Source organism: Pecten maximus, chromosome 9, assembly GCF_902652985.1.
Source record: "Pecten maximus chromosome 9, xPecMax1.1, whole genome shotgun sequence".
In the NCBI taxonomy this organism is placed as follows: domain Eukaryota; kingdom Metazoa; phylum Mollusca; class Bivalvia; order Pectinida; family Pectinidae; genus Pecten; species Pecten maximus.
The window spans coordinates 26,839,166-26,863,690 of NC_047023.1; the positions used below are offsets into that span (position 1 = coordinate 26,839,166).

At 36.3% G+C, this 24,525-nt stretch overlaps 3 protein-coding genes across 3 annotated transcripts; all 3 read right to left on the minus strand.

Annotated features, from left to right (window-relative positions):
- Positions 1-931: 931 nt before the first annotated feature.
- On the minus strand, positions 932-5,896 carry LOC117335129 (universal stress protein YxiE-like). Its single transcript, XM_033895059.1, has 4 exons — positions 5,242-5,896; positions 3,561-3,641; positions 2,949-3,061; positions 932-2,455 (listed from the first exon to the last, which is right to left on the minus strand). Exons 1-4 carry the CDS (start codon positions 5,309-5,311, stop codon positions 2,252-2,254), a joined length of 468 nt encoding a protein of 155 aa, XP_033750950.1. The 5' UTR covers positions 5,312-5,896; the 3' UTR covers positions 932-2,251.
- Positions 5,897-6,388: 492 nt separating this feature from the next.
- Positions 6,389-11,417, minus strand: LOC117335178 (universal stress protein YxiE-like). The gene is made up of 4 exons (XM_033895159.1): positions 11,264-11,417; positions 7,740-7,823; positions 7,092-7,204; positions 6,389-6,633 (listed from the first exon to the last, which is right to left on the minus strand). Exons 1-4 carry the CDS (start codon positions 11,337-11,339, stop codon positions 6,439-6,441), a joined length of 468 nt encoding a protein of 155 aa, XP_033751050.1. The 5' UTR covers positions 11,340-11,417; the 3' UTR covers positions 6,389-6,438.
- Positions 11,418-12,910: 1,493 nt separating this feature from the next.
- LOC117335179 (universal stress protein Slr1101-like) lies at positions 12,911-19,498 on the minus strand. The gene is made up of 4 exons (XM_033895160.1): positions 19,335-19,498; positions 16,103-16,186; positions 14,670-14,782; positions 12,911-13,129 (listed from the first exon to the last, which is right to left on the minus strand). Exons 1-4 carry the CDS (start codon positions 19,408-19,410, stop codon positions 12,935-12,937), a joined length of 468 nt encoding a protein of 155 aa, XP_033751051.1. The 5' UTR covers positions 19,411-19,498; the 3' UTR covers positions 12,911-12,934.
- Positions 19,499-24,525: the final 5,027 nt, after the last annotated feature.

Here is a 24,525-nt window from a genome sequence, read left to right on the forward strand (position 1 = left end):
ATATCTTCAATACCTAGAAAACTACAGTGTATTTAAAGACAGAAACTGTATTTGATAATCGCTATACATGTAAAAGTGACAGAAGGGACGTGTTATCATTTTTGAAAGGTTTAAGTGAAATTGAGGATATGATTAACAGGCTTAAAATGTTATCATTGTGTATATCTTTAACACCTTTCAGTAAATTTAGTCCTTTAAATATATCGTCTAAGCTGCTTGCGTGTTTTCATCAAATTACCATCCTTTAAACTGTAAAAGACTTAGTAGACATCAATATCTGAAACTTATAAAACATAAACAGTTTTATCGTGACGGTACTATGTAGAAATGATCGACACATATAAAACCGTTTACACCAGTTGACTTGATTATAGAAACATTGTCTTTAACAGCTGTATAAGGTCCTGAATATGTATCAATATTATCTAAAAAATCTAAATACACGAAACTATAACTCGAACACAAAATCGATAAACCGGTGGAAAATATAAACCAATATATTTCTTTGTAGGATAGCATTTGTTACACAAGGGATATAACTCAATGATTATCTACTGATTATTTATCATATAATTTATCAGTTACTTCATACTGGTATGTGTTATCATCTGCTATATTTTAATTCATTTGTTTCCAATGTCACTAAAAATGACCTAGTCGATTACGTTGTGATTAGGAAATATGCATGCAACATGTACTTCGACATGGGATTCATATTTACAGATTCATGTTGTCAACGTTGTCTAAAAATTCAAGGATACAAACCATGTAGGATTTATTCATAAATGTACAATTATGAATTAAGTTTGATATGATTAATTAACTACACATTTTATGAGGGATTCCTACGCATCAATTGTGTTACTATGTTATATATATTTTTACATATGATTTAGCATCACAAGAATATAAGTCAGAAACAAAACTGGAGTCGGGTAAATAAAATTTGACTTTATTGATATTAAGTCGTAGCAGTGATACATTCAACTCATTCATTTGTAAAAGATTCAAAACCAAGTACAGAGTACTTTGGTTAATTCGGCCACTTATTATTTGTATAATTTGCTTTAGGACGGCACTGGCTAAGGCTAGATATATAGAGGATATCTAGTAATACCAAATGTATTTCATAAGTGGGGCTAATATTTTGATATTTTTCACGAGTGTGCAGCACGAGTAAGAAGTATCAAAATATAAGCCACAAGAGTGAAATATATTTAGTATCACTGAAGATACTGTTAGATGTTCTGTTAAGTACATATATATCTTATAAGTTTTTAATTTTCCCAACTGTCGTTTGTAATAAGTCTTTTGATTGGTCAAAACAGAAAAGTGATATTTTTTTACTTGTAAATGTACTATATATATATATATATGTAACAAACATAACAACCTCGAAAGGAAACAGAAAGTCCGGAAGGGGATTTAGTAATAAGAACATGTTTCGATATTTTTCGATACAGTTCACTCGCATTGGGACGCGATGAGTCTGACGGAATCTACTTTTGCAGTGATCATTTTTATGGTACATTTGTTTTATTACCCCAGCAGGAAAAACTTTAAATGTGTGTATACAATTATGGCAAAGCAATAATTGTGTACACACATCCTCAATTGGACCAATTAAGGACTTTTGTAGTGATAGTAATAAGATGGAACGGGATTATTATGGTTTTCGGTTTAGGTCAGTATAATTAAAGATCGGTTTGCTGCATGTCGATAACAAGTGCATTCAATAGGTTGATAGAGGAAGGCAAGAACGAGTTTAGTACATACATATAATTTGATACAATTCATTACCGAGTCAGGTATTATAAGGGTGAATATCAGAGTGATGGGCAGTGAACATATAAGTTTAATAGGTGGGACACTGACCATATTATTTATAACACATGGATAGATAGCTAATTTATAGGTCCCCATTACAATGTTGAAAAATATTTCATTTATTTCATTATTTTTGTTTCTTCTTTTTGTTGTTTGTTTTGTTTCTGTTGTTTTTGTTTTTTGTTATCTGAACAGAATTTGATGTTTGTGTTGTAGATGATTACCTGACACCGATACAATGAGGTACTGATTTTCGTTATCAGTTAAGGCTTGGTACAGTATCAGTAAATTTCTATCTATTATATATATTTTAAGAAACGTAATATCGTATCAGCTGACACTCTTCGTCTACGACACATCCTGGTTGTCTATCGACTTATTATGTATAGTTACATTAGTAAACCACCATTATCAGTCGTAATTGTCACATATCTTGTGGATGCTTACAAACCAGGACCGGCACATGCGCATGATGAATGAGATAATCCGATATGCTTCCTAGAAATGTTCTTCGAACGGTACCAACACCACGCGACCCGACAACAATCATGGAGGCATGGATTTCCTTTGATTTTTCCACAAGCGCGTGACCCGGATGTCCATGGACCTTGATGATTTCTGCACTCAACTGCAAATGGAATGATAACTGCGTGTATACATGTAATTTAAAAATTAGATTTACGTCTAAGTACTTGAATATTTATCGATGAAGATTACATAATGATAATAGCTGATGTATAGATAAGTAGATCGCAGATACGAATTATGAAGTCAGTAGAATTCCATGAACTTTCATTCTCACTTTTGATTACTTTGACATGAGTCATGCCAATTCCAGTTCATATTATTTGATACCCTTCAACCATGATCACTAATGGTGACCTTCACATTTTCATTTAATTTGTATACTCTCCCTGTAAATACTTTTTCATATACGTCAATGCATTACGTACATGTTATTCTCTATTTTATCATTTTATGAAGGTTATCGATTGCCCTTTAATGTTGGATACGCAAAGACTGTGTTTGCATGCAATAATATAATCTCCCTTTACCTTTCTGTGGGTAATGTATGGTCTATGGTTTTAGGTTAAGTAATAACCTAGTTGAACCGGACTTACCTGAAGGTCACTGATGGTGTCTTTGACGTGAGCTACCACCTTGCTGATTCTCGCGATATCTTCATCGATCATGGTCTGGAGAACAGCAGGATCAGAAGGCGCCATCGAGAACTCTAACAATAACAATATATTAGCAATATGATAAAAGGCAGGAAACATTGTACTCCACATGGCCATTCAGAGAATCACAACGGTGATATAGCTATCAGCATTCATTATAAATGACGGAATACCTAGGTGAAAGGTGTGTATAAAAAACATACAGGTCAATAGCGACTTTCAATAAACCCAATATTGAATATTAAACTGAATTGTGTAGATGTTTTGTCCAAATGTGACCTTTCAGAAATACAAGGGACAGAACATTGGCAAAGGGCTGTCACGAGAATCGGCCATGGTCTTACGTAATGTTATGATATAGAAGAGAACTACACGTACTCTCGAATTCAATCTTGTTCGTTCATTTTGCACGGATTCTGAACACTTCTAAAAAAACCTTTCAACGGTAATGTATATTTAGAATCGGTGTCAGTATTTATAAGAATTTAGACATGCCAAACCTTGAGGAGTAAAGATAATGGTATGTCTTTAACCATATTGGTGACTACTCACTGTTCCAGTATTCACTGTGGTAGTGTGCACAATGTACGGCATACACCCTGTTGTTGGGCTGGTGGACATGGTCCCTGTAGTCTGTAGAGATGAATTGAAAGTGTTCTAATCGGGAGGCAATTATCTATATATCGTGATTTTACATTTCTGATTAATATCGACAAGCCGTATTGATTTCACTTACATTGAAATAATATCTTCATAAAACTGGAACACTACTCTTTGAGAAGCAACACTGTAAACAAGGCCAATATAACAAAATCAATTTCGATATTTGATATGTCTCTTCCTGCTAAGAGCGTGAGTGATTGCAGTATGTACACTTAAAGCAACCGCACTGTCAATGCTCTCAGGGGAATACCTTTTTATGATGGGAGTGATCTATATCCTGTCTGATAATGGCTGAAGGCAGCTCTGATTTACAGATTCGTGTGACATAACATTTGTCTCCTGTCGTACATATACCCAGCTTGGTAGACTATATGTGGGCTTTGATTAAACACGACTGAACATTGAATAATATGTTTGCTCTTTTTTGAAACTGAACCTTATCGTTACAATCACAGGGCACATTCTAGCCATATAACGACTAGTGGTAAGCCAAATTGCGACTGACTAAAAGCCAGCAGTAATTGCAGCGAATGTCAAGGTCATATAACCATGATGGCGGATATCAATACCAACACAGTGCAATGGAACAAACAACTCAATTAAGTCTGTGAATTACCCCGAATCAAAACAGAGTCTGAAGCAATATCCCATCAGCATCTTCTGTACCGCAGTAGCATACATGAGGCTAGTTAATCTTTAAGAATCTTAAGAAGTATTGTTAGCATCAATTACGAAATCGTGTGTTTTAACGAATGTTTTACGCGTGGTCACTACTGTTTCCATGTTGGATTAATTAAGGACGGCACCCATACACACATAATGATTCATACAAAGTCCGTTATGGAATATTTTTACATTTGTAAATTGATGCAGGTATTTAAAACAGTAAATATTCTGTGGACCATATCGTCATTCCCTTAATACTATATTAGCATTTTGAACAAACCTTTATGACATTCTTAATTTTCTCATCTGACAAGTTTATGACGCCTTTATCGGAAAGGTTCTATCTTATCAAACAGAACATACATTTATCAATGTATCTTATTTGCATGATTCGGAAATATCGCGATGAACTCAGATGGTCAAAAATTTGACGTCACGTGATCGCTCTGTTTAGGGTCAGATGATCCGAATAATTGTATTTATGAATATAAACATAATTAAAGAAAGAGGCGGTGAACAATGTCACATTTACATTAAAATAGATTAAATTAAACATACATTTATCCATTTATGACACGCAAAGTTTACTACTATATATACATATCTCCATAGACCATAGATAAAAAAAACCTATGCTGCATTCCTTGTATATCTATGAATCGGATCGGATCGAATAACGACACCGACCGTACATCAGTGGGTGGATAACAGAGATACTCTATAGGTACTCAATGCACTCGTGTATTGAGTATGTAACAGCATGCAGCTAGGTGTGATTGCAATTAGTATTTGAACAGGGTGCTCTAGATAATTGTGTGTAAAAGGTACTGCTTTTCCAACCTGACTGCTTAACAACTCACACATTCATACGCACGTGCACGCATATATAAGTAAATTTACTTACATTTAAGTGCGTAATCCGAGTGTTTACTGCCATCCATACAGATCAACACAACCAATCGTTGTTCGGACATCTTGTTTTTCTGTTCACTTGGCAATGGAAAATGAACTGTATATTCATCAAAACTACTTCAAAGCCTCTTTCGACAGCTTAACAAGCGTAATGCATTACGAAGTCAGTGCATCGTTTGTGAAGCATATAAATATCCACGATCGATGAATCCTCATAATCTCATCTGTCCATTTATATACAGTACATGTTGATAATGGTCGTGACCGAGCGCTGCTTTGTCTGTAAAATCAAATCACGATTGCATATATAGCTAGTGCGTTAATTATACACTTCTCCTTTGGGATGTCTGGATCACGTAGCTAGGTGACGTACTTAATGAGAACTGTTTCATGTTCGACTTCGGACAATGTGATCGCGCTGTGTCAAAGTACTAGATTGGGAACCATGGTATGATACTACAGCACACAGCGCACAATGCGCGCGCGTTCTGTACAATTCACATCCATGGGGTCGGCTCATTCATCACAGTAGCATCTGTTATTGGCAAGAACCTCGAGGCGATCTACATCCCGAAACTTATAAAATATCTCTATTTTTGCTGTTTATTACAAGTACTCGGCCGAAAACTTATCATACTTACAAGTCGACTGACTTACCGCGAAGCATCTTTGTAGGACTGACGTTGTAAAGATAACCACGGTATTTTATGTACCACATACTGCTACAGTGAATTAGCACCTCAATAAATACTTCCAGAATACTACCGGAAGACGCTGTGTTCATACGTTTTTGCACGCACACGGTTATTGTAATTTGTATCAAAGGTCATTCGCATACCTGACTTACAGGCGCTGTTCTGAATTCCAACATATCGGTAATATACTTGCCCACTGTGCTTGCATTTCATTACGAGATATAGCAACTATGAAGAGTATTTGTTTTCATTAAAAGGGATCTTTTTCACTCCCAACCGTTATTTACACAAATCCGTTGTATTTAAGCTTTACATACAACCGACCATAACAATGTGCTGGCAATGTTCATTTATAATAGCATGGATACTATAATTGCCGTACAACTCAAGCATCAGAGTAAAAATGTAACAGGAATAACACAACCATAAATCTGAAATTGTAACTAGTGTTTTATTTAAAAATCTACTCTAATTCTATACTGATGAGGACGTCATCAATCGTGACGACAGACAAGTACAGGTGTATGAGAGTGATGGATTATGTAATCACTGACACTTCCCATCATCGTCCGCCGGATCTGTCCCAGACCTCGGCATCCGGTCACAATCAGATCCGCCTCGTATTCCGCTGCCGCCTTAACTATGGCTTCCCCCGCATCGCCACCGACTCTGAGAGTTTCTACTGCCACCTGTAAACAACAAGGTCAAATAAGGTCAAATGTCAATCATTAAATTACACCTCACACGGTCAAATATTTCAGCCTCTATTTCAAATATCTCTACGTGACATATCCTTTTCGGATAGGTCTTTATTGCATGCAACATGCATAAATAAAGTAAAAGGAATAGCGTTCAGTTTATGTTGACTGTTAACACGGTTGCATTATATGCAATACAGCAATACATGTTTAATTAAAATTGTTAAATGTGACAAAAAAAACAGTATAACGAGAAGAGCTTGTATACAAATAAAATGTTACGACTCTGTTCGTAAAACAGGAACATCCCATTTGCAATTTGGAAGTCCGGAAATCGCCAGAAAATGTATCAAACTTATTCTTCATCGGTTTTATGTTGTATAAACATTACACGTTTGATACAAATATTTGTGAGTAAACATCAGAACAAATTGTAAATGATGGTATACCCCGTGTTTCAGAGCTTCTGCCTCAAGTTTGTGCAGTAAATCACTCGACTTCTTCTCTTCTTTTGCATATGCCTTCGTAATGGCGTCAGGATTTCCCGGTACCATGGACGCATCTTAGGAGAAATCAAACGCATAACAATGTTTAAAGTTCATGAGTTGTCAATACTATGAATAAAAGAAATTAAAGAAAACATGAACAAAAAAGTGTTTTATACAGGCAGTAAAACCAAACGGTAAGGTAGTCATTTACTTAATCTGACACATATAGTTCGTATAGTACCTTTTTGATATCATTAATATTCATAAATCATACAATTGACTTATATTTTAAGTGTGCGGGTATCATTTTCCCTTGCAATAAACGTTATCAAACCATCACAGGGGAACAGTTTACATAATAAATACATGACACTCAGGGGGCCGCAGTGGCCGAGGTGGCCGAGTGGTTAAGGTGTCCTGACATTTTATCAATAGACCTCCACCTCTGGGTCGCGAGTTCGAAACACACGTGGGGCCGTTGCCTGGAACTGACCGTAGGTCGGTGGTTTTATTACGGCTTTCCTCCACCTCCCAATACTGGGACTTCCTTTAGTGACCCTGGTTGTTAATAGGACGTTAAACAAATTAGACCGAATATATGATACTCACGACCATAGGCAAATGCTGAAGAATGGTCGACACAAGTTATCAAGATGGCGCGGTCATTCTCCTTATGGACGTGCTTTGCGAACCCTGGAAATAACATATTAAAAATACGATTTTGATTATCACATTGTGAGTGTAGTGTTATGTGGTGTTTTATGGTATTGAATATTGTTGTGTAGTGTTGTGCAGTAGTGTGTAGTGTTGTGCTGTAGTGTATTGTAGTATTGTGAGGTGTTGTGAAACCTTGTGTAATGTTGTGCAGTAGTGTGTAGTGTTGTGCTGTAGTGTATTGTAGTATTGTGAGGTGTTGTGAAACCTTGTGTAGTGTTGCATACTATTCATTCACCTTCAAGATATACCCCGAATTTCCTAAGACTGTTTTAATAAGAACTGTACCAGTTGTATTTCATCTTTGTCTGTAGGTTTTGAGATACAGTGCGATTCTGAAGAGAGCTCTACTGAGCTAATTATACTTTTTATGCATTAAAAAATTTCTTGTGCAATTGGTGTTAAGTACATAAAGGTTGAATACAAAGAAATCAAATCTGAAAATCAAAATATGTTTCTCTTTATTTGGTTTGACAGTATTCGTAATAATAAATACAAGCTATTACTTTTCTCCTAAAGTAGTTTTACATCAAACATTCTATAACTACATTACAATCATCGTAGATATTATATAGCATATGATATAAGCAATATAAAGACCAAGCTATTAGTCATAGAACATTATACCAAAATAACATATCCAATATACTTATCATAAACCATAACTCATACAATATAATAAGATTGATTAATTTGATTACGACACAAAAATAACAACGGAGCGCTTAGTAAAAGTGATAAAAGAGGGCAAAATATCACCAAAATATCATATATATATTCTATGGAGACCCTTTAAAAGTTCAAGGAGAATAAGACCATCGGGTGTTAGATTGCTTTTAAATTTACACTGTTCAGATATGATTGAAAATTTGTCTTTCTTACCTTCCCATTTAAATATATCAAGTAAAATTCGTGTCAATATTTAAAAGATTCTCGGCGAAGATAGACAACATAGTTCACAAATACAATATATTTTTAAATAAATCTGTGATTCTTTTATATTCAGAACATTTTAAAGATACAGTAATTACACAGACATAATATGATTTCTACAATAGTCGTCCAGTCTGAGGAAGTTGCTCCGAATTCGCCGTCGCCAGTTACGAGAGCTCTTCCTCATACTACCGTCCCTTCAAGACCGATTAAAACTAAGACACGTTTCACAGCAATCAAAAGTGTATACTTCCAAAAATATGTTAGAATATTACTGATTACCATAACATCTGAATCTGATTACTTTTGAAGTCACAGTATAAAACGTAAACAACGATCCTTTGTCTCCACTAGCGTCATCAATGTGCCCAGCTTCAACAAATTACGAACTCTTCGCTGAAGACAACATCGTGTATAGATATATTAGTTAATTTAAGTTAAATTAGCTATTGATATCTCTCTCCGTGATCGGATCGAAAAAGTTCGTATGTCTCTCCATATTCACGCTTCGCACTCCATCCGTGTGCGTCGCAGCACCACCTTATACAGAGGGACGCGAGTCCTGCGCGCTCAAAGTCCGTCAACCTTTTCCAAGGTGGTATTGTAGTGTTGTGATGTTGTTTAGTGTTGTCTGATGTTGTTTAGTGTTGTGATGTTGTTTAGTGTTGTGATGTTGTTTAGTGTTGTCTGATGTTGTTTAGTGTTGTGATGTTGTTTAGTGTTGTGATGTTGTTTAGTGTTGTGATGTTGTTTAGTGTTGTGATGTTGTTTAGTGTTGTGATGTTGTTTAGTGTTGTATGATGTTGTTTAGTGTTGTGATGTTGTTTAGTGTTGTCTGATGTTGTTTAGTGCTGTGATGTTGTTTTGTGTGGTGTTGTGTGAACTTGTGTATTTTTTTTGTTTTGAAGTGTAGCATGATGTGCTGTTATGTAGAAAACAGAAATATTCAGTTTTTCTTTGTTGTGTATTGTTGCGTGATGTTATGATGTTATATAGAACGGTGGGGTATTTAATATTGCTGTGTTGTGGTTTGTTGTCAGGTTAACAATTTATTGACATCACTGAAAATGTTTTACAAGTCCAAAACAATGTTAGCTTGTACTTAAATAAGCAACTTGTATTTAGCTGGTCCGAAACACTAATATCATTGAACATAATACAAACCTGGAAAATTTCGCATATTTTACTAAGTGATGCTGGTGTGATAAGAGGAAAACTGGGCACCTGTCCAAATAATGTAATCACATGAGATATTGTGAAGCATGTATTTTTTGTCAGAAATTTAAGTACCCACAAGTATGACGTGGACTAAAGACGTCATTGCAAGGAATCATATTACCGTTTTAGGGAGACTCTTGTCTAGTGTTCTAGGTGCCATGAACAAACGGCCTTTAAGAAATATTACAGTTTGTAGGTCCTTGTTATAAAATCGCCAAACAATTCAAGTTTGACACAAATATATTCCGTTTCGTCTGTTGATTTATATTTTTTTGGATTCTCCTGTATTATGAAAGAACCTACCGCGAACAGTAGCTATGTTACATCTCCTAGCAACATGGCGCCATCCACGATCGATTGTATCTTAGCATAGGTATTCATTATTGCAGTCATATCCTTATCAGCATAGCTATCTCTCTTTAATCATTCAAGGCATATACATGTGTATATGGGACTGGTGACATTGTATGTTTTCAGCTTACTGAACTAGCGGGAAAAGAAACGCAAGCTTATTTTGTCGATATTTATTACTTTACATGTTCTTTAATGATGTGTTCGTGGTGTGGGTTTCTCGGTTATCTCGTCATTGCTGAATACATTTTGACGATTTTTGTTACCACAGACGGCGATTGCGTGGATACCGGTAAAACAAGGTTACCCTACGCCGTTTCCTGATCCAAAAAGTAGCGTGTGTGTCCACCCCGGCATCAGTCGCTGTTCTTATTATCCTTTGAGTGATATTATTCCACTCCTAAATTATGGCCTGTGTGACTTTAACTGTTTAATTGTTTTCATTAGAGACGTAGATTGTATAAGGCCTACCTTGGGGTAGGGAAATGTAGCGATTAATAAGATGGACCAAACTACATTCGAGGTTTGATTCCGAGGCTTTACGGAAATGGCCGAGATGTTACGATTGCGACATAGATGTTTATCAATTGCATATTTAGTCGGACGGTGTCAATGTCGCGGTCAAGGTCAGCATAGATAGCGTTATCTACAGCTCTACGGACAACCTGGTATAGTACTTATGTACAGACGACAATATGATCAGTATCGTGAAACATGACAATGACTTTGCGACAATCACCTTTGTATAAGTTTCCATACCCTACTGCAAACACCCAAACATTACTGTAAACATCCACTGCAAACACACGAAAACAAATCTCTGATTGCAGACAGACAGAAATAATGTATAGCGAGATGATTGACACAAATCAAAGATATGAGCTAAACAACCAGACATAATTGTTTCAAATACTCACAGTCAAGAGCGTAATTTGAATGTTTACTTCCATCTACCGCTATCAAACATACGCGATTCTTCTTTTGTGCAGCCATGTTAGGAGGTAAAGGTGACAGACAGGATGAACGGACGGGGTATCAATATCTAACATATAGCGGACCGAAGGTGTTTTATCTATACCTGTCCCTGAACTCCTCACAGATAACAAGGCTCTTGTGTTAAGGGTACATGTGGGTTAAAATAACACGTTATACATGTATGGACAGTAACGCGCATTATACAATAGTTCTATGGTAACGCATACCCCATGCAAAACATAAAGTTTCATACAGCTAGTAGTTTAATATAAGAAAATATATTACACTACAACGACAATGCATCAAGAAAAAATGCATATCAGTGCCGACCTAGCACGGACAACACATGTATGTGAGATAATGACAACAAACAAGACAGCAATCTATTGTAATGTCGATCTTTGATTCTAGTACGGACGACAACACATGTATGCGACATAATGACAGCAAACAAGACTGAAATATATAGTAACATAATGTCAACACTATTATAAAGTACATGTATAACATCGGAACACATCTATAACTATAATGACAAATATTCAGAAAATTGTCCAAACTACTATATAATTGATGGCTTACTTACACTTTTTGAACAAGACAACCGAAGGAAAGGCCCTTAGCTAAGACGTTCCCTTAGTCAAATAATGCTTCCATAAAAAGTGAAGGAATTTCCTTAATTCAAGAGACATTGATGAAAATTGGACCAGAAGATGATCGCAGGAAGCAACTAAATCGTTGTTTTCTTAAGATTGTATCTTTTTATGCAAGGGATATTGAAAAGACAAGATCTGCTGTCTGTAGTGGAAAAAGTAAGGATCTGTATCCCTTATTTGTCTCATGTAACTGTATTCCTGTCTCCGCCTTGTTTCGGTAGATTGTTTTTCTAATGTCGGTGGTTTCTCCTTGACACCAGACATCACAGCATCCTGGCTGTTGGCGGGATGTTAATCATTGTGTCATCATGATCTCTACCTGACGATACAGGTAGTTATTAAATATCACGAATGCTAAGGAATTCAAACACGTAGACCACAACGACCAGTATCAAATTTATAGTAGCGAAGAAATCCTGCTGATTATACATTGGCTGCATCACTATTTGACCATGACTTTGTTTTTGTTTGCTGGGTTCATTTCGAGGAGGGGTCTTTGTAGTAGTTGTTAACTACCTCATTGAACACCATACGGGAGGCCCGTCGCATTCCATGCAGAATAATAAGAATAAATTGTCTTGCTCAAGGAACCACGACAGCACAGACCGGCCCGTTTCTTAGCCGTCCCAAGAAACACAAACCCCCACGGGTAAGTATCGTCGAACCATGCACTCGGAGCATTGCCTATTATTACAGCTATAGGCATTAGCTTGTTGCCAAATACCCACTTGTTATTCAATAAGATGAAACTTTATTGAACTTTATATCAATTATCGATGAAACTGATTTGCATTTGTATCCGGATAAATACTACAAATTGTCCTTTAATCCATATATATGACTGACAGGTATTCCAATAATAACACAACCAATAAACTTGAACAATAACCTTTTTATTTCTAAATAAAGTCTTTCTAGTAGAAAACGTAACTATAATTAATACTGATGATGACGTCATCAATCGTGACGACAGACAAGTACAGGTGTATGAGAGTGATGGATTATGTAATCACTGACACTTCCCATCATCGTCCGCCGGATCTGTCCCAGACCGCGACATCCGGTCACAATCAGATCCGCCTCGTATTCCGCTGCCCTCCGAACTATAGCCTCCCCCGCATCGCCAACAACCTTGAGGGTTTCTGCTACCACCTATAACCAGGAAGGTCAAGCAAGGTCAAATTAAGTTAGGCTATCATAATGTTAACCAGAATTCTTAATAATTATCTCTTTGTCCGATACGATCGATAAATATTTACCTTGTTAATACGAGGGGTGTTCCATAAATAATGTCATCTGTGCTTTATTTCGCGGAAATCGTGCAATTTATGCACAAAACCACCTCGTGTCGATTGAGTGATCACTGGCTCGTGACACAGGTAAATATCTCGTCCACACGTTCACTGGCCTCGGTACAGTGTACATCGTTTCATAGCCTATTCGTTAGACTAGACACAAAATGACAGGAAAACGAGCTGAAAATGTTCTTGAAATTAGGGCCTATATAAAAGGTAGGTCATTACTCGGCATAAAGGCTGTAGATATTCACCGCGAGGTGTGTGACATTTATGGGGAGGGCCAAATGTCTCACAGGACTGTTTGTAGGTGGGTAGGTAAATTTAGTGCTGGGCAGCAGCAACTGAAAGATGCTGCTCACCCAGGTCGTCCTGCAACAACTACGACCAAAGGTAACATAGAAAAAATCCGAAATATCCTCAAAACTGATGCTCGATTCACCGTAAGACAATTGGCTCGAATAACAAACTTGTCGTTAGCAAGAGTTCATGCAATTTTGAAGAAACACCTAAAAGTTAGAAAGATAAATGCAAGATGGATACCCCATTTGTTAACGGATGAGCAAAAGAAGACGCGTGTAACAATGGCAAAAAAACTTCTCAAAATGTACCCAAAATATAGTAAAAAGCCTTTTGATAATATAGTCACTGGTGATGAGACCTGGGTGTTTTATTTTGAACCAAAGCGGAAGGTTGCCAACCGAATATAGGCCACTAAAAATGCCAGACGCCCAAGTATTGCCAAACGAATACGAACGGTAAAGAAGGTTTTGTATGCTATTTTTTCACTAATAAGGGTCCAGCTATTCAAATCCCGGTGCCAAAAGGCAGAACGGTCACAGGCAAGTTCTATAAAAACGTTGTTCTGAGAAAGTTGAAGAACTACTACAAAAGTCGCCGCCCCAAAACAGGACTTAAGTATGTCCGACTTTTGCATGATAATGCACCCGCTCACAAGGCACGTATTGTGACTGACTTTTTGGAGTCAGAGAAGGTTACCGTCCTTCCGCACCCTCCGTATTCGCCAGACTTGGCCCCTTGCGACTATTTTCTCTTTCCAAAACTTAAATATCATTTATCTGGAAGGAGATACAATTCGAGAAATGCCGTTGGATCTGCTGTTTATCAGTGTCTGATGGGTGTACCCATTGAAGAGTATGAAAAATGCTTCCAAAAATGGATTGACCGGCTAAAAAGGTGTGTTCTGGCTGGCGGAGAATATTTTAAAGGGCAGAGCAAATTAAAATGAACAAAAGCACTTCCGCTATATGAGCACCGATGCAAGTGACATTATTTTTGGAACACCCCTCGTATTACAGTGCAAACGTTCTTAGTGTGACTTTAAGATTAAACTGATGTGTTTATTAGCTTCCCAAAACATATAAACGTTGACTTACACCGTGTTTTACAACTACTTCCTCCAGCTTGTGAAGCAAATCTTTCGCTTTTTGTTCCTCTTTTTTATAGGCCATTGTAATGGCATCGGGATTTCCCGGAACCATGGAAACATCTTGAAAAAAAGCAAACAATGGCAATTAAATCAAGTTTATTTCCCGATATGGTATGTTATTTTCAATATCCTCTCCATCGGACTCAAAAACAAAGAATACTGGCAGATCAACGAAACCATAATTTAACCTCAAAATCGATTAAAGGAGTGCAAAATTAGAAAAATAAATAAATACATATGTACAATTGTATATAAAATAAAATGTGCAAGGAGACACCTGGCAAATAGGAGAACAAGAGTAAGCTTCTGATTTCATATCGCATTAGAGACTAAAAAAATAGATCATGGTGTCTACAACACTTTCGTTTAGTTTTCATCAACTTGCAACTAATTAAACCGAGAGCTGTTAATTTCGCCGTCAGAAGGCAACATCGATCACGGATACGGTATCGTGATAATGGGAACGAGCCAATGAGCATCGAATCGACAGGGAAATTTAAACACCGTAGGTGGGAATGAAGGGATGATGCTATCAAGAAATGGAAAATTAACAATTGCGAAGTTGAAATTGAGAATATTGATACTTAAAATAATAGATGAAAGTGGCGTTGCTTGGATCATAACCTTATCCCAGATCTACAACGATTATGGTGTCCCTGGTTTTCCCAAAGCCAATTATCCAGTATTTGTGTGTTTTAAAGTTACAAAAAATTGTTATTACATATAATATTTGGTCTGGATAGCATATTATCACGAAGATTGATTCATATTCTAACAATTCGCATAAGCAAAAATCTATCTACTCTTGAATGTTTTCAAAATACTTTTATTCGATATCCGTTACGTCTCGATTTAAACATATTTTATTGCCAAAATAGAGACAAAGGATTAGGCACAAGTTTTTTTCAACTCATAGACGCCCTCTCCCATCATAGAAATATATACACGAAAACATTAAGGTAGGCATAAACATTTAACATAGACACAGTTTCGGAAGAAAGAGCACAAGTACTGGATAAGACTACAGACTCAATGGAATAAAGGTATCACAAAGGAAAAGAGCCAACACGTAATAAATAAAACAAGACACGGACTTAATAAAACAGCCCACCTGCACTAAATGGAATGTAGGTATGACTAACGAAACTGAGTTACATTAAGATAGTTGTGGTATCGAGTTGATTTGTTTCGTAGCCATTAAATGAAATACATTCCCCTTAAATGTCAGATTAGGCCTTACTTACGTTCAGATACACATAAATACCACAAAAGGGAGCAAAAGCATGGTTACTTACGATTCTTATAATATCATTTTATCATTTATGTCAATAATTTCTACATTCAATTTTAAAGATGATAAACGTTATGTATCATACTCACTGCCGTAGGCGAACGCTGTGGAATGGTCGACACACGTTATCAGGATGGTCCGATCGTTCTCTTTATGGACATGCTTTATGAACCCTGAAAAACAACCATATTTTAGAGGGGTATGTTTGTATAAAATTGTTTAGCTTAAACTCCATGCTATGAAAGATTTTCATTTTAGCACATAATCGGATTTGAACGGATCAGAGAATGATAAATTGGCGCATCAAAATGCCTGTCGTAGAAAACAATACAAGGGAAGTGTAATTAGCAAAATAATAAACTAGCGAAATGTTTAAAATAAGATTACCGGTAAATATGTACGGTTGCAGTACCATAATGGGATCTTATTAGAATTCTTACCACATACACAAAAGTCTCTAAACATGTGTACATGTAAGTGGTTTGCTAAGATATACATGTACCTGTATATTATTTTGTCGTGTTCGATTATGTTTTGTTTTGTAGAATTTTGGTGATACATAGTATTGCGAGGTTTTGAAATGTGTTGTAGTGTTATGGTCTGATGTGGTACTATGTTGTTTTGTAGTGTTATTTCGTGTTGGTATGGTGTGTCGTGGTGCTATGTCGTGTTGTGATGCTAAGTTGTGTTGTATTGTGATGCTAAGTTGTGATGTGTTATGATGCTAAATAGTGGTTTGTTGTGTTGTGTCGTGTTGCTATGTTGTGTTATGTTGCTATATTGTGTTGTGTTGTTTGCTATGTTGTGTTGCTATGTTGTGTCGTGTTGCTATGTTGTGTCGTGTTGCTTTGTTGTGTTGTGATGCTAAGTAGTAGTGTGTTGTGTTGTGTCGTGTTGCTTTGTTGTGTCGTGTTGCTATATTGTGTTGTGTTGTGTTGCTATGTTGTGTCGTGTTGCTATGCTGTGTTGCTATGTTGTTTTGTGTTGCTATATTGTGTTGTGTTGTTTGCTATGTTGTGTTATGGTGCTATGATGCTAAGTTGTGTTGTGTTGTGATGTTATATAGTAGTGTGTTGTGTAACGTGTTGTGATGTTATGTAGTAGTGTGTTGTGTTGTGTTGATATGTTGTGTTGTGTTGCTTAGTTGTGTTGCGTTGCTATGTAGCGTTGAGTTTTGGTTTAATATTGTGTCGTGGAGATATACTGTGTTGTGGAGATATGTCGTGTTGTGGTCAATGTCGTGTTGTGGTGCAATGTCGTGTTGTGGTGCAATGTCGTGGTGTGGTGCAATGTCGTGTTGTGGTGCTATGCAGTGGTTTGCTGTGGTGTGTCGTGTTGCTGTGTTGTGTTGTGTTTTGTTGCTATATTGTGTTATATTTATAGAGTTTTTGTGATATGTAGCGGTATCTAGTGTTGTGATGTGGTTTGTGTTGTGGTGTTATGTTGTGTTGCGGTGATATGTATTGTTGTGGTGTGGTGTTGTTATTATGTTATAATGCTACAATTGTATGTTGTATCATGGTACCACTATGTGTTACGTTGTGGTACTATTGTGTTGTGGTGTCAAGTATTGCTATAGTGATATGTAGCGATGTGTTGTTTTGTATTGTTATGGCGCTAGATATTATAGTGGTGTTATATTGTGTTGAGGTGCTATATTTTGTTGTGGCTCTATGTTTTCTCGTAGTGCTATGTTGTGTTGTGCTGCTTTATTTTGTTTTGGTGCTTTGTATTGATGTGGTGTTATGTTGTGGTGCTATGCTGTGTCGTGGTGGTATGTTGTGTTGTAGTGCTATGCTGTGTCGTGGTGGTATGTTATGTTATGTATTGTTGTGGTGGTATGTTGTGTCGTGGTGCTATGCTGTGTCGTGGTGGTATATTTTGTTATGGTGGTATGTCGTGTTATGTATTGTTGTGGTGGTATGTTGTGTCGTGGTGCTATGATGTGTCGTGGTGGTATGTTATGTTATTTATTGTTGTGGTGGTATGCTGTGTCGTGGTGGTATACTATGTTATGTATTGTTGTGGTAGTATGTGGTGTTGTGATTTTTTATTGTGTTGCTATGGTTTGTCGTATTGCTATGCTGTGTATTGGTGATATTTTGTGTTGTGGTATGTTTGGTGCTTTGTTGTGTCAGTGTGCTACACTAATATGCCGTATGATGTTATGCAGTGCTATGTTGTTATTTCAGGTTATGACATTTTGTTGGTGTCATAAGATACGCATCTCGGGAATATGTAGACGCTACGCCCTCCTTATCATATTGCAAATATTACGAGTTTGACGTACGAAGTGCTCACCCGTACAGGTCTGTTAGCGATATAAATGAATGTCGCGGCCAAGGTTATTAACACATGTAACTGCCTGCAGTAAATTAGATCTCTAAATATACAGAAGATAACATCCTACACGTGAAAGACAAAGTAAAGGACATCGTATAACAACGATTGTAGCCCTACTCGCTATAAGATACTCCAACCAATGTACAGTACTGTACTGGTGGAACAGGTTAGGGAACTGGTATTAAGGAATACAGTGATTAATATAAGATATATATAGTCGAGGGTATATATATGGGTCGCGGGTGGGACGAAATTGACTTCAGTAACTAGATGTCATTGTTTATTACGTGATTAATCAGTCAGGCCTAGTTGTGGTTCGAGGGCTGGACGAAATTGACTTTAGAACCTAGATGTCATTCCTTAAAGTAACGGATTTGTCATTTCTAGTTGTGGTTCGAGGGTGAGACGAAATTGACTTAATTAACTAGATGTCATTGTTTAAGCAATGGGATAGTCAGGCTAAGATGAAATTGACTTTAGTAACTAAACATTTTTGTTGAAGTAATGGGATAGTCCCTAGTTAGGGTTTGAGGGTGGGACGAAATTGACTTGAGTAACTAGATGTCATTGTTTATAAGTAACGGATTGTATTAGTCAGGTCTAGTTGTGGTTCGAGGGCTAGACGAAATTGACTTCAGTGACTAAACATCTTGTTGAAGTAATGGGATATAGTCGGGCCTAGTTGGGGTTTGAGGGTGGGACGAAATTGACTTGAGTAACTTGATGTCATTCTTTAACTAACGGATTAGTCAGGTCTAGTTACGGGTCGTGGATGGGACGAAGTTACTTTAGTAACTAATGTCATTGTTTTTAAATGTAATGATATTTTGTGCTAATTAAGTTGAATCATCTACATGTGGGTGGATTGACTCAGTGTGGGAATAATCAAGTCAACTAAGAATAATTGAAGAGTTAATTACAAATATGTCTTCAAAAAATTTGGACTTAGTCAGATGTATACTCGTTTCAAATACTTACAGTCGAGAGCGTAATTTGAATGTTTACTTCCATCCACAGCTATCAAACACACGCGAGTCTTTTCTTGTGCAGCCATCTTGGTATATTTAAGCGACAGATGCCGGAGAGACAGGGCATCAGTATCGTTATCAATACAGACTAATGTTGAATTTAATATGTAAACCTGTCCCTGAACTCCCGACAGATAACAAGCTAGAATCTATAATGATATCGGTTTATACACGCGTGGTTGTGTTGGTGTAGCACGGGTTTGCATCGGGTAATACTTAATGTACAGAAAGAAATATCAAAATATGGATAGGGAGTAGGACAAATTGTTGTGGTCGGGTTCTAGAACTGACTGACGCCATGACCATACGGCAGTTATTCACGTCCTTTTTGGAAGCTTGGACTCGTTTTTGCTGAAGTTTTAACGTCTGTTTTTACGTCTCATATTTGTGTGTAGATTTACGTTTGAAAGTGTCTCTGGTAGAGTCAAGGTTAACTTTTGGCCTTGCTACTGCATCCGTGATCTCCGAATCACCTTTACTTCATGGCCTTCGTCTTCTCCTAAAACCTGATAATGTTAGTTCTTTGACAGAAGCAATCATTAGCATTTCTTGTTCTATATTCTTCATCTCACAAGTAAACTTGAACTTTTCAGGAGCATACGTCGTCCATGTTCAATTTTTTCCGAAGCGTCATTAATAGAGTGTATTTGTTTACATTCTCTTTGTTTGGTAGCAAAACACACGACACAACAAAGTTCCGAATGTCCCAAACAGTACATCTCTAGAATTTCCCATCGATGACGAGGACAATCTCCATCGATATCTGCGTTGTATTTTTCATGATATTTATTTGGTACGGGATACAGATTATGTGGTACGGGATACAGGTTATGTTGTACGGGATACAGGTTATGTGGTACAGGATACAGGTTATGTGGTACGGGATACAGGTCATGTGGTACGGGATACAGATTGGTGTGGGATACAGGTTATGTGGTACGGGATACAGATTCGTGTGGGATACAGGTTATGTGGTACGGGATACAGGTTATGTGGTACGGGATACAGGTTATGTGGCACGGGATACAGGTTATATGGCACGGGATACATATTGGTGTGGGATACAGGTTTTGTGGTACAGAATACAGGTTATGTGGTGCGGGATACAGGTTATGTGGTACGGGATACAGGTTATGTGGTACGGGATACAGGTTATGTGGTACGGGATACAGGTCATGCTGTACGGAATACAGGTTATGTGGTACAGGATACAGGTCATGTTGTACGGAATACAGGTTATGTAGTACGGGATACAGATTATGTGGTACGGAATACAGGTTATGTGGTAAAGGATACAGGTTATGTGGTACGGGATATAGGTTATGTGGTACGGAATACAAGTATTGTTGGACGGGATACAGGTTATGTTGTACGGAATACAAGTATTGTTGTACGGAACAGGTCATGTAGTACGGGATACAGGTTATGTGGTACGGGATACAGGTCAATTTTAATCTCATCACCAAAAACGTCTGAAAATGTGTTATACACAGTACAGAAGGTCGAATTACACCCAATACAAAGATACGCTTCGTCTATTAATGGTATACTTTTAGCATACACCAGAAGATTTTCATAAAGATCAACAGAGACCTATATACTAAATATAGTAATATAGGTCTCTGAGATCAAACAAGAAATCGTTTGCAATTATCTTTGAAAATCATTAATGTCCATTGACAATTGTTTCAAATGGGATGTGAAATAGATAGATAAAGGAATGAAGAAATACATTTGTGCAATACACTATATACACATGTACGTACATGAATCTGCAACATTTCAGGAGTTGTCTCCCCTCAACTATGTGAACATCTTTCTATTTAGAAATAAAGCGAACCACACTATTTGTTCTGGCAGAGACATGTATAGTATATATGTCTCTGGTTCTGGTTCTACTCTTTCTGTTACTTATAAAGATGTGTTGTCGTAGACTTGAATGAAATGCCCATGTCAGGTATAAAATCAAAGACAAAAGAACAAGGTCCAAATAAAGTAAAGCTTTCCAAGAATATTCTTCCAGAAGACCATACATGGGTGGCATGATTTTGCCAGTTAATACCTGTGGCAGAGTCATAGAGTTTCCACAAACAAATGATATTGGCTTACTATGGAGGTCAGAGGGGTCGAATGTCTATAAAAAGATTCAATATATTTAGTTCTGAAAAACGAATTCATTTGTCATATAGTTATAGTATTTGGAAGGCCAGTGTGTACATGTAAAAGATCGGGTTTTTTCCTCCTATACCCAAAAATGGCTGTATTGAAGATAACGTAGTAAGATTCTTTAAAAAGTAATTGAATGAATACAGCTAGCGGTATATAGACTGGTACTTGATACAGGTAACGGTACTTAGAGGTACCGGGTACAGATAACGGTACTTAGAGTGTTTTTTTTTTACTTCTATTAAAGTAAACTTATAATTAGTGCACTACTGTTTTTTTTTTAACTTATTATCACAATTACATATCCCGGTAATACAATATTAAGGTTAAAAGACTTTTTTTTGCATTATGTTTTATTTCACTTAAGTGAGAAAGAATTTCACTTAAGTGAAATAAATCTTATTCATCTTAAGGGAAAATCTTTTTCACTTCAGTGAAATAAAACATAATGCAAATGCTGCTGTTAAGTAAATCGGACACCCACTCTCATGAATCAGATATGGACTAGTCCATCTATTGACCAAGCATTGGGTGTTTAATTTCTGACCAATTCGAGACCTTTTCTCTACTTCATTTGTTGTTAGTAAAATCAATACTATTTCCCATATATATGATTTACTTTCACTTATATTTTAATTCCATTAAATATATGTTTTATTTATTTCCCTTATGATAAGTGATAAGAACGTATCAAAGTTAAAGTTTACTCACACTGTTTCTTAGTTGACAGGTCCAAGGGGTTCATTCCATTATACCATGGGGTGGATAGGAGGACAGAGTGACTTTATGGACATATGGTCAGTTTAATTTACCTTAAGATGAAAAGAATTTCACTTAAGGGACAAGTATTTTGCATTATGTCTGCATATAATCTTTTTTCACTTAAGTGAAATTCTTTTTGTCTTAAGGGATTTTAACATTTATTTGCATTATGTTTTATTTCACTTAAGTGAAAAAGAATTTCACTTAAGTGAAATTCTTTTCACCTTAAGGTGAATAAATTATTTGCATTATGTTTTTTTCACTTAAGTGAAATTCTTTTTTCACTTAAGTGAAATTCCTTTTTCACTTAAGTGAAAAAACATCCCCTTAAGAGGAAATGGGATTAAATGTTAAAACGGCTTGCCATACGTCAGAGGTTTAACGGAGTAACTAAAATGGTGGTCAGCAGTGGACGACAGTGTGAACAGAAGTAACACAGACATGTCTGAATACGATCTGGACATGAGATTTGAGGTTGATGACTTTGGCAAATATTGCCAACAAGAAGTCGGAATCCAACATTATCAGTTTGAGCTTTTAGAAAATTAAATTTTATAGTGAAATGGACTCGAAAATGACCGTTTGGGTAACACCAGGGACGTTATAATAGACTGATGCGTATAAGGGACATTACAGATGTTATACACGATCCAATAACCAGTCAACCCCCAATAAATGTATATTAGTTTTCCATTTCTTACTCATTACTATAAAACATTTTTAAATAAAATAATGTTCCATTTTATTCGCAAATTAATATTCAAATAAACCAGAGACCTATATACTAGTATATAGGTCTCTGAATAAACATACCAACAATACAACAGTTCTGGATACTATGGTTTGTGAGAAAAGACGATACACATGCGTTGTATTCTATACAAAACCCACTTCTAGTCATGAAGGACACTTAATTCAGAAAGTAATATATTATAATCATCAGGATCTACAATAGACTAAATCTCTCCCGTGTGAATACCAGTGTTGAAGCCTACAACAAACTTCTACATATACAGATTGTATCCTTTATTTTACATGTCATGGTCTCAGGGATTACGGACGATTAAATGCTTGAGAAAGATATAATTTATATACGATCGTTGTCGGTGAAATTATATAAAAATGATTCGCAACAATTATAATATAATTGATACTTTATGTACCGGTAAATAGCATAGGTATTTATTAAAACCATCATTTTAGCTCCGTTTTTTATGATAAAAAACATACAATTTAGTTCATCGTGACTAATCATAATTAATGCTAAAACTTATAAACTCGCAATGATTTTTTTCGTGTATGATTTGTTCAAATTTCATTTATTTATTTTTTGTTATTATTTTTTTTCTAATTGTGTCATTATCGTGAAGTGATAGAGATCCTTGTGGTTTTACTTTCCATTCGTGTGTCGCAAGTCATATCTTCAATTAAAACAGGACTTTAAAAGATGTATACTCAAGTTTGAGTGGGTTAGTATACCGCTAAACAATTGCCAGGTGTGAAATTACGATCCACAAGCTCGTCACACCTGTCACTGCACCACAGGTGTCTGTGATTTCTGGTGTTCTAATCGGCACACGCCGATAATTGCTTGTGAGTTCACGCGTTTGGTTTCTATGCACTTTAAAAAGTTCCGAAGATATGCTTTTACAGGTTGTACGTAAATTGAGCTTAAATTTTATTAAGATTGCGTTTATACTACAGGGAATACATTTTCAAGTTGTTGAAATCAAACATATTATTTTGGAGTTTCGATTTCCTTACAAGCGAAAAAAAATCGTATCTCAAAGGTTTGTCTAGAGAATATACCCACGATGTTGAAAATTTACTCTATGAATCTTGTCTGGGAGTTACTAATCTTCCATGGACAAGTGTTATCAATTTCGGACAATTATCCGAAAATCACAAATAACGGTATCTTCAAGTGTATTTTGCAACGTATCCATTGCTGTTTTGGCTAATAAAAATTCTAAATTTTCAGCATTTATTTCACATCGTGTATGAATTGTATTTTAAACTTCCATTACCAGAAGTATTATAACCGAAATCAATATTGGTATGTAACAAACAGTCATGCCCTCAGAATAAAGGCTATATTATGATGTAAGTCGTTATAAACGGCCCGTTATTCAAATGTCATACATGTTACAACGACCCGTTAAAATAGAAATTATTCAAATTTTACATGTTATATACGACCTGTTATAATAGAA

Excerpts from the sequence above, each read along its gene's own strand:
- LOC117335129 (XM_033895059.1), bottom strand. The coding sequence starts at position 5,311 with ATGTCCGAACAACGATTGGTTGTGTTGATCTGTATGGATGGCAGTAAA. Across the intron at positions 3,062-3,560 it reads CCACAGTGAATACTGGAACA|AGTTCTCGATGGCGCCTTCT; the intron begins GTGAGTAGTCAC and ends TGTTATTGTTAG. Across the intron at positions 2,456-2,948 it reads ACACCATCAGTGACCTTCAG|TTGAGTGCAGAAATCATCAA; the intron begins GTAAGTCCGGTT and ends TTCCATTTGCAG.
- LOC117335178 (XM_033895159.1), bottom strand. The coding sequence starts at position 11,339 with ATGGCTGCACAAAAGAAGAATCGCGTATGTTTGATAGCGGTAGATGGA. Across the intron at positions 7,824-11,263 it reads TTCAAATTACGCTCTTGACT|GGTTCGCAAAGCACGTCCAT; the intron begins GTGAGTATTTGA and ends TGTTATTTCCAG. Across the intron at positions 6,634-7,091 it reads CAGAAGCTCTGAAACACGGG|GTGGCAGTAGAAACTCTCAG; the intron begins GTATACCATCAT and ends TGTTGTTTACAG.
- LOC117335179 (XM_033895160.1), bottom strand. The coding sequence starts at position 19,410 with ATGGCTGCACAAGAAAAGACTCGCGTGTGTTTGATAGCTGTGGATGGA. Across the intron at positions 14,783-16,102 it reads CACAGCGTTCGCCTACGGCA|ATGTTTCCATGGTTCCGGGA; the intron begins GTGAGTATGATA and ends CTTTTTTTCAAG. Across the intron at positions 13,130-14,669 it reads AAGTAGTTGTAAAACACGGT|GTGGTAGCAGAAACCCTCAA; the intron begins GTAAGTCAACGT and ends TCCTGGTTATAG.